Here is a 14,984-nt window from a genome sequence, read left to right on the forward strand (position 1 = left end):
GTAATGTTAATAAAAATATGTCTTCAGAAATAACAAAAGCTGCACAGCCAGGATTACCAGACCAGACCAGACCAGACCAGACCAGACCAGACCAGACCAGACGAAATGAGTGAATATTACCAATAATAGAACCTTTTGAAAGTAATGGCAATGTGGTTTATTGCATGTCTCGTTTGTAGAAGACATTAAGTGTTTGGCAGATAGTTGCCTACTGCAATGGTGAAACACTATACTGTGTGTACATATTCAAATCCAGTGTCACTGTAGTGGGTAAATGATTGTCTTGTGAATGTTGGTTTGCCAGTAATTATGTTCATACTAGTTTTTATTACATATATGTACTGCAGTTTATTTTGATTCGTCCCTGAAATCAAAATCGGTATTTCCACAACCCATATGCAAATGAGGTCTGAGAGCAAACAAAGTAGTCCCTTCAGGAGTACAGTTTTTCGGAATAAACAATATTTAGAAGTACGATATTTTCCCTTGGGGTACATGAATATACTTGCCGAGTGAAATGAAATTTGAACAACAGTAATGGTACTTTTAGACAGTCACTTATTTTGGCCCAAACTAATTTGCATATCACCCATGCAATAATGTTTTCGGTATTTTCACGGTCGATATGCAAATGAACATGGTATTTTCATTGGCTACCGAACTATTTTAATTTGTAAACACATTTTCGTCTGCTATTTTTATCTAGTTCAAATCGTCCAACAACATTTTTGGCATGTCAAGTGTACATCACGAGATGCGGTGTATTCTGCTGTACTTTCACTCGCTTCGCTCGAGAAAGTACAGCCGCAGGATACACCGCATCACGCGTGAAAATAACTTCCATACGCAACGAAAGCCACGGGGAGGGTGTGGGGTTCTGTCATAGTATACAATGATGTTCACAATACATTATTAGTTATTAATATATGTTTCCTTTATTCAGCAGTAGAGTAGATTGGAAGTAGTTTTTGTGGTTTCCAATAAAACATTCACTAATTGAGCCGTTTTGCATCTACACTAAATACGCAAGGTTAATAACATACATTGTGGTGCACCTCACATGAAACAAAAAATATCCAACTACTGTAAAAAGACCATCTCTGGCTCTAGAAGATTAAATTAGTTAGGTTTGTAGTTTGACTTGTTGGAGTACAATGGCTGGAAGCTGGAGTACATTATGTGTAAATAAACTAGAACAAAACTGCTTGCTAAGTTAGTCTATTTGTTACTTATAATTACTTACACTATAATTATATAGTTAGATAATTGTCTAATTGAACAAAGTTGCCTTGTAATCAATATTCATATTCCCAGTAGTGAATAATGAAATCACACACCAGGCGCATGGCATCTCTGGGGCTCATATGATGTGTTGAGCGAATAATTATCTTCATTTTCCATGCTCAGACAGAGTCTACAGCCAGAATAGTGATTATTCTATGTTAAGCGTGAAAGGCTGGCAGTGACATCATAAACAATGTATTTTACGTGTTATGTACATGGTGTGTAACATGTATTGACCACGATGTCGCACTATAACCGTCGCCCTTTAAGCAGCATACTGTGGGTAGAACAAAATCGCATGCACGCACGCCTGAACACATATACGTGTGAATTACCTTGTGTCGACATACCACTAACAACATGTTAAATTACATTTGATGATATTTTAATATAGTTAAAGAGTTACCTTGAATTGATCATTTTATGAGTAAAAGAACTTGCTAAATTGGAGGAACGATGTCAAGACTACGCTTATTTTAATGACGCCAAGGTTAGATTTTGGTTGGAGTTTCCCATATTTGAACCCAGTTACCTGCGTTCAGTTTTAAATAGTAACATGTCTGAAGCGCACGCTTGGCAGTTTTGAACCTCCACATTGCGCTCTAAATTTTGTTGCCTTTTTTAAAATGCGTTTTTGCGTGCAATATTTACATTCTGACATGGAGTTTGTTATGTTTGTCACGTTTTAAACAGTTTAAGCATTTTTAAATGTCTGTATGTTTGGTATGTTAAAGTCGTGTTCTGGTGGCTTGAAAAGACGTGGTCATTTATGGTGAAAATGTTATTTTGAAAGATAAAAATAAATGCTTGCTTCATTATATAGTCAGTGAGGCTTAAGCGTGGGGCCTAGTCAATGTGTGATACCAATGAATGTATTGTAATATAAAGGCTTTAATCTTGCTTAAACTATAAACCAAGACATATCCATCAAATTTAAGAGCCAAGTTCGGGTTGTATCAAATGTCAATCATGTCACAGGAAAGCAAGAAAAAGTCGCACCGTCTCTGACAAGTGCGTTAAGTGGGACTACGCCGTGTAACACTTTAGTTGCATCAAGTACGGGTAATAATAATGCTGCGATTCTGATATAAGCTAGAGACGCCAAAGCCCCCTAGCGCTATACTGTATCTTCACAGTCAGCTGGCACACAAGTGGTAATAAAATAAATGTGAGAGAGACTTAATTTCATGCAGTATTCAATATATCGGTCCCATACAGTAAATATCTCATTTATTTTATTACCACTTGTGCGCCAACTGATTATGGTTTATCATAAAATGAAAACACTGTTTATGTAGCATACATCTAGGCATGTATTCAATGTAACAATACAGTTCTCTATTACGCATGTATACTATCATGTAACATGTTTAGCCTATGTTAAATCATCGTCTGTTTTGGTGTACTGTATGCAAATAACATAGAGAATAAGTTATTTTCTTACTCATCTACAGTTTGGCTTATTCAAAAGTTCAATCAAATCCTATTTTTTTTCATCAAACTTTACCCAACTTTGCAAAACAGTCAAGTTGTTGTCCAATCAAGACTTGACAACGCCGTTCCATTGACACTCGCTCAGTTTAGATCATTCCATTGTCATATTAAACGAGGGTAAAGCGTAGATGTTTTCAAAATGATACGTGTTTGTTAGAATACATGTTAATTTAGTTTGTTTAAATAATTATGAATCATACAATGTAGATAGTCAAGAAATGAAGGCTAGTTATTGAATATGTACATAACAAATCACTATATTGACATTCAATCCCCATATAATAGCAAATCTCTGTCAAACGGCGAGGTCAAGTCTAGAACAGAAAGTTGCAAGAAATAATTCCCAGGATCACTATAAACACGATATTTAATGCAATACATGAACAAATTAAAACAAAAAAAGTGTATTGTTATATTTGTAGCATCCAGTCAGGTAAAGCATTACAATATATTAACACAACAGTTTATTCCTATCAAAATCATTAAACTAACATAAGGTGTTATACATACATATACTGTCAATATATTCACTGAATTCACACGTAATTTCCCCCATAGTGTCAACATTTTTCGTAATTATAAAACAGAACGGTAAACACAGAATATGTAATTTAAGCAAGTCACACGTTATTACATGTTAGTCAGTATTACCCATTATTAATATATGACGACAAATGCTAAATTGAGCACACTGTAACTTCTCGGTAATGTATTGTGAAATCAAAGGGAACATCATATGACACAAAGACGTTCATGAACAGATTACACCACCGTATGATTGCTTGTAATAACAGTAATTGTATAGAATCCATTATATATTTCATTAATATTCTAACGCTAGCCTTTGATAAATACTACAGCCAACGTTAATTAGGCCATTGTACAATATTAAAAATGATTGGATTATACCAGTCACGTGTGTGGATGGCAATGTATATATATCCCCGTCACTGCATCGCCCCATTCTCAGTGTTGTTGATAGTCGTTCGGTATCGTAATTCGAGTTAATACTGCTGATTTGTTTTGGGTAGCACATATCGTAATATCGTGCTCGAACCATGGTGTATATATTACACCAGAGCCGCCACGATGCTACAATCAGAATTTACCTTAGCGTATTGGTGTTTCTTCTTTTCAAAATACGTAAGTACAACTTTACTGGTTTACGTAGGATTTATATTGCTGAGATGGAGGTTGGTAATTATCGTGAACCCTCAGTGGATAACAACATAGTGGTTTCATTACGTTACTTATAGCAATGTAAAAATTTGCTTATGTTTGGTTGTGAGAAGTGTCAGCGCAGCTTCTAGCTGAGGTGTCAACCGTTTGTAGGTAGGACATACCACACGACACATCAACAACTACGTCACATACATACGTACTTTGAAGCATTGAATTGTTCTGCCCAATTTAACATATCTCATTAATTTGTATGTGGATCTGAACATATTAATATAATCCTCGTTTTCATAAATACATGACACACACCATTTAACAATCACTAGCTTCTTTTCCAACCATCCAACTTACTATACAACGGCAATACAGAGAATGTAATTATTATTTGCAAAATGCTACGTTTTCAAGTAACGTTGAAACTATATAACCCCCATATCTTGGGCATAAAAGTCAATTCGTCAACGATATAATAGTTTATATTCACAAATACTTATTTTTAAAATGCAACGTCGACAAGTAACTTTGACAACTATATACAACTCAAATCACGAGTATAATAGTCAATTCGTCAACAATATGATATTTTTTTATAATCGCAATCTCATTTGCAAAATGCTCAATTCGTCAAAGATATGATATTTCATAATCACAAATTCATTTGTAAAACTTATAAATAATTTATATAATAGTAGTATATGGGTATAATTACTAATTAAATATTTGGATATGAGATTACATTATTCACCAGGATTACATTTCTTTCAGCTAAAGTTAAATTTCTTAGAAACACGAAATAAAATATTTTGAAAATCAGATGTCAATAAAGTTGACGTGTCCGTTGTTTTACAATTCATATCAAATGCAATACAGTTCAATAAATTATATATTTGTCTTCATTAATCCAATTTTCAATAAATATTGGTATTCAAATTTTGAGTAAACAGTCGACTTCAAATGTATATTTATATTAATGTTTTCTTGTTGCCTGAAAACATAATTTGTAAAAAATATTTTTTTATCTAAAGTGTGTTTTGCAAAGTTGCAAGGCATCTTGGTAACTGAATCCCATGACCGCTATAAACACGGTATTTGATGCAATACATGAACAAATTAAAACAAAAAAGTGTATTGTTATATTTGTAGTATCCAAGCAGGTAAAGCATTACAGTATATTAACACAACAGTTTATTCCCATCAAAATCATTAAACTAACATAAGGTGTTATACATACATATACTGTCAATATATTCACTGAATTCAAACATATTTTCCCCCACAGTGTCAACATTTTTTGTAATTATAAAACAGAACGGTAAACACAGAATACGTAATTTAAGTAAGTCGCACGTTATTACATGTTAGTCAGTATTACCCATTATTAATATATGACGACAAATGCTAAATTGAGCACACTGTAACTTCTCGGTAATGTATTGTGAAATCAAAAGGAACATCATATGACACAAAGATGTTCATGAACAGATTACACCACCGTATGATTGCTTGTAATAACAGTAATTACATGGAATCCATTATATATTTCATTAATATTATACCTTAACGCTAACCTTCCATAAATACTACAGCCAGCGTTAATTAGGCCATCGTACTATGTAAAGGATGATTGGATTACACCAGTCACGTGTGTGGATGGCAATGTATCTATATCCCCGTCACTGCATCGCCCCCTTCTTATTTATCGTGATCGAGTTTAATGCTGCTGATTTGTTTTGAGTAGCACATATCGTAATATCGTGTTCGGACCATGGTGTATATATTTCACCAGAGCCGCCACGATGCTACAATCAGAATTTACCTTAGCGTATTGGTGTTCCTTCTTTTCAAAAGACGTATTAAGTAAACTTTACCGATTTGCATGCGATTTATATTGTGTGTTAATAATTGTCCTGTATTTTATCGTGAACCGCCGGTGGACAAGAACATAGTGGTTTCATTACGTCACTTATAGCAATGTAACAATTTGCTTATGTTTGGCTGTGAGAAGTGTCAGAGCAGCTTCTAGCCGATGTGTCAACCGTTTGTAGGTAGGACATACCACACGACACATCAACAACTACGTACTATATGTATGTACTTTGAAGCAGTGAATTGTTCTGATCAATGTCTCATTAATTTGTATGTCGATCTGAACATATTACAATGTAATATAAATCTAACACATGTTGTCCCCATAAATACATTCAGCACGATAACGTCCTGACACACACCATTTAACAACCATAGCCTCTTTTCCAACTATCCAACTATATGGCAGCAATACAGGGAATGTAATTAATATTTTCACAATGTTACGTTGTCAAGTAACGTTGACAACTATATAACCCCCATATCATGGGCATAAAAGTCAATTCGTCAACGATATGATTATAGTTTATAATCACAAATACTCTTTTTCAAAATGCAACGTTGACAAATAACATGACAACTATATACCACTCAAATCACGAGTATAATAGTCAATTCGTCAACAATATGATATTTTTTATAATCTCAAACTCATTTGCAAAATGCTCAATTCGTCAAAGATATGATATTTCATAATCAAAAATTCATTTGTAAAATTTACACGTGGAGAATGGATATGAACAGACGTTTCCACTTAATCACGAGCATTCACATTATTCACGAAATCGTTCATTGCACACTGCGATACGAGCAGTATACCAGGAATGACAATAATATTTAACCCGTCTAGAAACATTATCGAAAAAGAGAATATTCGACACTATTTAGAACACAAAAAACAAATCAACGACTGTGAGAGCATTTTGAAACAAAAAACATGTCAGAAATGCATGAGAAACCGAATATAGTGATTAAACAAAACAAAACGATAGTAACTTTGAACTGCTTATTATATTCTACTTTATTTATTCTTATTAAATATAATAGTAGTATATGAGTATAATTACTAATTAAATATTTGGATATGAGTTTACGTTATTCACCAGAATAAAATTTCTGTCACCTAAAGTTAAATTTCTTAGAAAAACGAAATAAAATATTTCGAAAATCAGATGTCAGTAAAATTGGCTTGTCTGTTATATCACAATTCATAGCAAATGTAATATAGTTCAATGCATTACAAATTATATATTTATCTTCATTAATCAAATTTTCGATAGACAATGAGCTTTTGAAATGGTACTGATGACCCTGGGTACGGCAAGATATATTCAAAGTTTGAGTAAACAGTCGACTTCAAATGTCATTTTATATTAATATTTTCTTGTTTCCTGAAAATATAATTTGTAACAAATATTTATTTTTTTTATCTAAAAATGAATTAATATCCATACTATGATTCAAAGTAAATGAATCTTTATTTATTATTTATTTGTTCTTTTATTAACTTTTATCAATTGATTTCACTTTTCATCAAAATTGAAATAGTAAAATATTTTTTAAACTTTTTGGCTTTATTAAATAATGTTTTTGAATCATGAGCTTGTTTCGAACGTATGTGTAATCCGAATGAAACATGTATATCTGACAGTGATTCCAAATTAGTATTTACGACTACATAATATAACACAGTTGCGTGTAGCTGGGGCTCAGTATTTAACGGTCCAATATATGAGCAGTTTCATCAAATAAGTGAATGATTATTGTATTTGTGTTTATAGTCCAAACAGATGTTCTCTCCATGGAAACCATGGATTATTCCATGTGATATGAGATTGTTTATGATATACTGCTGATATTTCTGCATGAATTTAAATGAAAGGTGGGGGAGGTTATTTTATCATTAATCTCATTTTAACTCGACGATTAAACATAGAAAAATACAATGTGTATAATCATATCGTCCTAATGAAGGAAGTGATGTGTCGACCACTCTTGTCTATACTTGAATCTGGTGCAATATTATTAACGATTAACATCAAAATTGTAATTGTACTCTGAGGAAATCAGCGGAGTTTATTGGACTCCTGAAAAAATATATTGCTTAATACCATTGTTCGTATTTGGTAACATCAGTGACGTCATCGTCGACAATTATCAGCGCGATTCACATGGGTATGATGTCGCGGCTATAAATATAAAATAAACAAGCATTAGTGAAACTCAATAATATGAGCATTTTGAACGTGAACAATATGATGATATAATAATGAACATCTCGCAATGTTAGAGGCAATTCCACTGCCCACAATGAGATCGCCCGCAGCTGACGTAGAATCGACTTCTCATCCACCATGATATATGAGCATAGCGTGCTTTTTGTATTGTTGAGCATGTACATTTCTAACTGTTCTCTGTACTCACAAACTTGAAGTAGAATAAACAACAGACCTGTGAGTTGAACTTTGGATCTATGTACTACATATTGTTGTATTTTTGTTTCACACTAACTAAACTTTGCTTTTTATAAGTACAGAGAAATATATTGTGGGTCGTTTATCAACGTCATTTCGTAGTCAACAGATAACGCGCTGTTTCATTTACTCGTTGCGTATTCATGGTCAGAAATAATATATACTCATATATAATAAAATCATTGCCAATTTATTCGAAACACATTAGTCGAAAAATCGAAAGCGTTAATATTTTTAGCGATCAACATTGACACCTTAATGAATTGCTTATATTACATATATTTCGAGTTTATTGTCTCGCATATTTTAGACACTTAGATGTAGATTCACTTGATAACAAACTACAGCGTTAATTGTTATGAATCGTATACTGTGTACTGAGTATCAGAGAAGCCTGAAACGTCCATTGCTTTTTGTTCAATGTATTTGTTAGACCCGTACAAGCGAAATATTACTTCACATGTTACAACTTTGACTTCACTACATAATACAAATGATTACCCTAGCAGCGATTGACATTCAGAACAGTTCATTATCAACGGAGACAAAGCTTTAAAAGTCATTAAAAAATTTGTCTTTACAAAATAATTTTTAATTAATAACAATTGTCAATCTTGAAACACTAAATAAAAAGTTTGAAGTAATAAATACGGTGTTTATGTGATTCTAACTTGGATACATTCAATTATCAAATAACTGATGCACATGTCGATCAGATCCTAATGCTTTTCTTGATTAATTATATAGTTCCAGTTTACGCAGAAAACATATTTACCCAAGTGATTAAATACGACGTTGCACTCAAGTCACATGCCGTTCACACACAGCCAGCTGGTACGTTACTTTCCTGTGGACTCATGTGCATGCATGACCCGGCTTGCAAATCAATCAACTACAACACTGGAATATGTGAGCTCAATGCTTCTAGGAAGGATGAAAATATGTTAGATCTCATCGACACACCGGGAAACGTGTATCTGGAAGTCGGGGTAGGAAGTGATTTGGTGAGAATGTGTTTTTTTATGTGTATAAATCGTATTGCGCGTGCATGTATTTGGCAACCATCAACAATTAAAGTATATACAAATATATTTAATATGTCATATCTGGATATTATTAATTAGAAGTTTACACAAATCTGTTTGAATATAATATGTACGTACTTATGATCCAGCTTAAAATATTATAATATATGGAATATATATATATATATATATATATATATATATATATATATATATATATATATATATATATATGAAACATACATCCATATTTGCATACAAACAATCTCATGATTCTTTAACTATAGTATGAAAATATCACGTAATGTAACGCTCGAAATCATGATCTGTTGAGCTACAGTGTAGACCATTCTGACCACAGTGTAAGGTGGTGACATTTTTTTTGTCTGTATGATAGATTACAAATTTCTATGTAACCTCGATTTCCAAGTGACAACTCGGTGTGTCGCAAGTCAAGCTTTAGGCCGGATTTAGTACGAAATATTGAAAATCCTTACGTGTGATACCATATCAGTCCAGTCCTGCCCGTCATGTGTTGATTGTCAACAAATTAGAACACCGAGTCATTCATACGTATGGTATAATTACTGAACACATTTACTAGAAGTATTATCAATCGAATGATTTATTTATATTCAATTCATTTATTGCTGTGCACAAAAATGGTAGATTTATTTTTGACCCGAATACTTTTAAAATATAACACATTGTACAGCCATCTGACAATTCAGTAAATGGAACACAGAATTGCGCTCTGCATTACTCAAAACAGCTTTATTATTTCAATTTAAACATAGTTAAGTAACAGGAAGCATTATGGCAGATTCATTAAAAGCCATTATTTTGACGGGTCGTGTGATGATGCAGTTTTTGAATCTTGTTATTAGAATATTGTATGCTGACCGCTCTTTGATATCATAACAAAATAGTAACCTTGGTGATATATTTAGAAATGAAAGTCAATACGTGGAAGATTCATAAGATTCGAGTATGTTCATCAATATGTACAGTTATTATATTCAATCACATATCGGTTTCACTCTATATCCATATTAACCTTTATGTTATTAATAAAATGTCATTCTTCATGCAAAAGAACCGATTCGAGCGAACTAATCTTGTAAATATGCATTACAGATACAATTGACAATCAAAGTTCGTGTCGGCTGACCAAACACTAAAAACGTACCTTTTAAAACATACAATTTGTGAATTTGAACAAATTTTGACATATTTATCATCAATCTGAAGTTTTAAAAAGAGCAAACGGTGGCAATAACCAACATCACATTACATGTACAATATTTCAAAACAGATTTGATGGGCGTTACTCTAGAAAGATGATTGATTCTCGCTCTTTCTTTTAAAAAAACAAAGTTTGATCAATTTCGACAACGTTTTGGTTTCAATAAATAAGACTTAACTCATGTCTTGAAACGTGTCAAGTTTTATAGATGTTCCATCGACTAGAACAAAATAAATAGTTTCAGATACTTTTTGTTTATACATTTTGTCATTATTGACCAAGTTCAATCTATTCCTGGAATAACACTTTTATTGGATCGCACGTTGATTCCAGTAACGTCGTATAATAAATAGATTGTGGCCCTTAGTCGAATTCTTCCCACTTTTTATTTCTGAGAATATGCATATAACATGGAAATCACTGACATAAACTCCGCCTACTAAACTTAATCAGCAAAAAACATTGTTATTTACGTATAACCTTATGGTTGATCAATGGGTTGGCGGGGAATTCATTAATGTTATTAATTTTTGCACTATAAAGCAGAATCTGTATAAATTAAAATGCAATTCTTGAAATTCTTTTTCACCCTCTCATTTGACGAAATAAAATAGGAAAGAAACTACTTTTAATCCATCAAATATTCTTGTATTTTGCGCGTGGTGTACTGTACTGTGTGGTGTGGAGTAGCATTATAGTGATTGCCCTTACGAACGAACGGTACACGGGTACGACGTTTTGGTGCGTGTAAGCATACCCCTTATCTTGAGTATTCTCAACGCATCAAGATAGATGTTATTGGCATCTGTTTCGTCAGCGTAATAGTTATTTTCCAATGCTAAGAGCGGCCGGTGAATTGTAGAATACTTTGAACTGAAACTAAATGAAAAGCATAGCGAGCGGTCTAACATGACTGGAAAGCCGGTGGGATTTTAGCCTTGAAGAGAAACAAAACAAAAACAGTGGATTTTAACGTGATTGTACAAATAAAAAACACATCTGGGAACAGGGATACTTCCACTTGTTGACACAAACTGTGACCTGGACAGTAACCTAGTTCACACTTATCTTGCCTAAGGCCAGCCAACATGTGTTGTTTGTTGAATAAACAAGATGAAACTTTAGTTCGCTTTCACACAGTCAAAACTTCATTATTATAAGGTCTTGGTAAAATTAGCATATTTATGGCAGATAATGGTCTTCCAACGTTCGGTTATTATCTCCCGCCAAGTATGCTAATTTTACCCAGACAGGTCTTACCAGTTTTTATAACCTCTAAATATAATAAGGTATATTAGGTTCAAGCAAATACTAAGAATAACGAGAACACTTTTCTGTAACGTAAACAATGTCGTTCACATAGAAAACTGTGTTTGTGTAAGTAGTCCTTCGTCGCTTACGCCAATTGTTGTCGCTAGAAAGGGTTATAATTATTATATCTCTTCTTAAATTTCAGAAAATTGCTAGATATTGTGATTATGGTAAGAGCACAATATTTATTGTAATCTTCAACTTAATTCAGTCATTTCAATATTTATAATAGCTTGCCTTGTTAATGTTTGAGTTCTAACATCTACATTGTTTGTTTTTCATTGCAAGCTGACTGTTCGTATTCATCAAACTGTGCCACCAAAACACTTCGCCATGGCGAACAATTAGAAATCAACTATACATGCCCATGCGGGCAACATGGTTGTCTGTTGCCGCCAGGCGACAAGACCGCAAACCTATTTTGCTTTGATGGCGTATTGCAAACATCATTAACATCAGACTGGAAGGAAATGATTGTACAATTGGGTTAGTATTTTTTCCACTGTAAACAAACACAAACAAGAAATAGTGTTATCGTATACAGAAATTTGCATAAAACGTCTGTCTATACATAGGCTATGGCGTATCTACATACTAACCATTTCGGTGCTTGAAAAGCGTGAAGCTTGTTACGATCATCGCATGGTCTAATCCGGTTTTATACTCGTGATTGGTGTTACAGTACCGAGAAAGTTGGTTCTTATAATATTTTACAAATACATATATTGTACATCGACAGCAGTGTAGATGTTAACTCTGTTGTCATATGAATGAATCTCGTTTGTTTGAAAAATGTCTGAATGATTATATTTGTCTTTCCTCACATAGATTGTTATGATACTAACACGCCATGTGGAATCAACTTCAATGCCACATTTCAACAGATGAAAGTGAAATAAAGTACATCAACAACGGATCTCTTCACTAATATCTCATTTTGTATGCATCGTATTATCTTGTAGTTTACAAGAGAGACTACTGTCAACGCAATGTCTTGGTTTTGTTTAGCACTTCAATATTTTATTCAGTTAGTCAAAGCGCTGAAGTCGCCACGCAAGGCACGCGCTGTTTACATCGCGTAGCTCCCATATCCCACGCGGAGCGGCGGTCGTCTAATAATTATAGCGAGAAAATAATATCATTAGAAAGAGGAATAGGTGTACCTCATAATCTACTAGTGTATTTATGCCAAGTACTATTAATTTAATAAATCACTAATATTACTGTAAAACCAATGAGTAAATTTAATTCCTTTGGTATAATGATTTCACATCTCTGTTGACCATTTTATTTATTGTAGCTAATTTTAAAACTATAAATTCGGCTACAAGTTTTTTCACTGATACTGGATTTCGATGGATCTAGTAGTATACTTCCTGGGGTGATGCTGTGGCTGTTACAGTATTATACATCTAGAACAATAGAATTCATACGTACGGACGTAAGTGTTAGAAATGCGTTCGAATGTCTTCCTTATTAACAAAACGCGAGTCTCGTTTAAGTCGCATTCGAACACGAGAATACCGCAAAGTATGCAATGAGGCGTCGATACAATCGCAGTTCTGCCTTCATGTATACTTTGCGCTATTCTCTTGAAAGCCGCAGAACATACGCATTTACATATCGATGAATAAGATGAGAACCAGGCTGGAGGTAATTTATTGTGAAATTACCTATATAGTTATTATTATTATTATTATTATAAAATAGTCAATGACCACACATGGGAAATGTACAAATGTTTGCAGCAAATGAGAATGGATGTTTGGTCGACCAAAAATTTTCAGTTAATTTATTTATTAAATTTATTAAATGATATTTCACCTTGTGGTTGCTCATTTGAGTCCACAAAGTTGATAATGAAAAAAACAGCTATAGTTAGACTGAGTAACAACGAATAGTTCGGTTCGAATTAGACTCAATAATTCGACATCGCCCGTCATTTATTTATTACATTACATGTATTTGAGGCTTTATGAATTGTTAGTGATTTGGCGTCACTATGTGACATATTTCTAAAAGGAGTGTATGACTAGAATCAAGCATTATTTCAGAACGTAACTGGAATATATAGATGAGCTATATTATGCTATTAGAGTCAATACATTTCTATTTTTAGGTATATATTAAAAACTGAATTGAAAGATATTTCGACTAATGCTCTAGCTGTGATAAATAATGGGTTTGTTTTTAATTTGTTCACTCCTGGCGAGGGGGGGTATGTCAGATGGACGCAGTATTTTAATATGTTGACATGAGATACTTTTTTACTATTTGGGATTGACACTCAATTCAAAAACTAAGGATATATTAAGCACAATGATGAGTAATTCAATTCAATAAGGCAAAGGCAAACACATTTATATCAGAAAACGTCCGTTGCCATTGTTACTAAGTTGCAGAAAGAGCCTTTGTTATTCGTTATGCGTTGTACTAAGCACATATTTAGTATCAAGGTTTATTAAACATAACTGTTACAGCAATTCTAATGAATAAATTGAAGAGTGTGATTCTTTTTCTTTGAACTTCAGAAATATGAGTTGTAGTAACACATTACAACAGTTGAATGATTTGAAAATCTGGTGGTCACAGTAATTTGAAATAAAAGCGGGTATCAGTGAAAGCACGGAAGGCTATTCAAAATAATTGGCACTTGATTTTGGAAAATCAAAATCAGGAAAAAGATCGATGAAACAAGATTTGCAAAATACGGGCTTAGTCCCAACAGCCCACGTGAAAATGGTTTAAGTGAAATGCGATTGATAAATAGTCGTAAGCACTGTTTGATGAATACATAAACACACTTTAGGTGATTTTCATTTGGAGATGCTGTTTTCCTGTTCGTGGGGAGTTGTGACGTCATCTTTGTTAAGGTAAGTACATTTTGCTATTCTTTTTACTTATAACAAAAATGGTGTCTATCTACTATTTATTTTAATCTTGCTGAAAAAATATTTCATTCTTGCGTAATATTTTAGAAATTTTTGCTGAATAAATTAGTCATTATTGCTGAATGAATTAAATATTATTACTGAATAAACTAGTCATTTATGAATAAAAAAGTGATTACTGCCAAATAAATTAGTCATTAATGCTGAATAATTA

At 33.1% G+C, this 14,984-nt stretch overlaps 1 protein-coding gene across 1 annotated transcript; it reads left to right on the forward strand.

The window, feature by feature from the left end:
- The first annotated feature begins 3,757 nt into the window (after window positions 1-3,757).
- LOC102800659 (uncharacterized) lies at window positions 3,758-13,110 on the forward strand. Its single transcript, XM_006817610.3, has 5 exons — window positions 3,758-3,921; window positions 9,045-9,301; window positions 12,025-12,049; window positions 12,168-12,365; window positions 12,708-13,110. The coding sequence occupies exons 1-5, from the start codon at window positions 3,837-3,839 to the stop codon at window positions 12,776-12,778; spliced, it is 636 nt and encodes a 211-aa protein (XP_006817673.2). The 5' UTR covers window positions 3,758-3,836; the 3' UTR covers window positions 12,779-13,110.
- The last annotated feature ends 1,874 nt before the right edge of the window (window positions 13,111-14,984 follow it).

The sequence above is a fragment of the Saccoglossus kowalevskii genome, chromosome 8 (assembly GCF_978046115.1).
Source record: "Saccoglossus kowalevskii chromosome 8, keSacKowa6.1, whole genome shotgun sequence".
NCBI lineage: Eukaryota > Metazoa > Hemichordata > Enteropneusta > Harrimaniidae > Saccoglossus > Saccoglossus kowalevskii.

What these genes read in the sequence shown, in the direction of transcription:
- LOC102800659 (XM_006817610.3), top strand. Translation starts at nt 3,837, where the DNA reads ATGGTGTATATATTACACCAGAGCCGCCACGATGCTACAATCAGAATT. An exon ending in GTTTCTTCTTTTCAAAATAC is followed by an intron (nt 3,922 to 9,044) that starts GTAAGTACAACT and finishes TTAATTATATAG; the next exon opens with TTCCAGTTTACGCAGAAAAC. An exon ending in TCGGGGTAGGAAGTGATTTG is followed by an intron (nt 9,302 to 12,024) that starts GTGAGAATGTGT and finishes CTTAAATTTCAG; the next exon opens with AAAATTGCTAGATATTGTGA.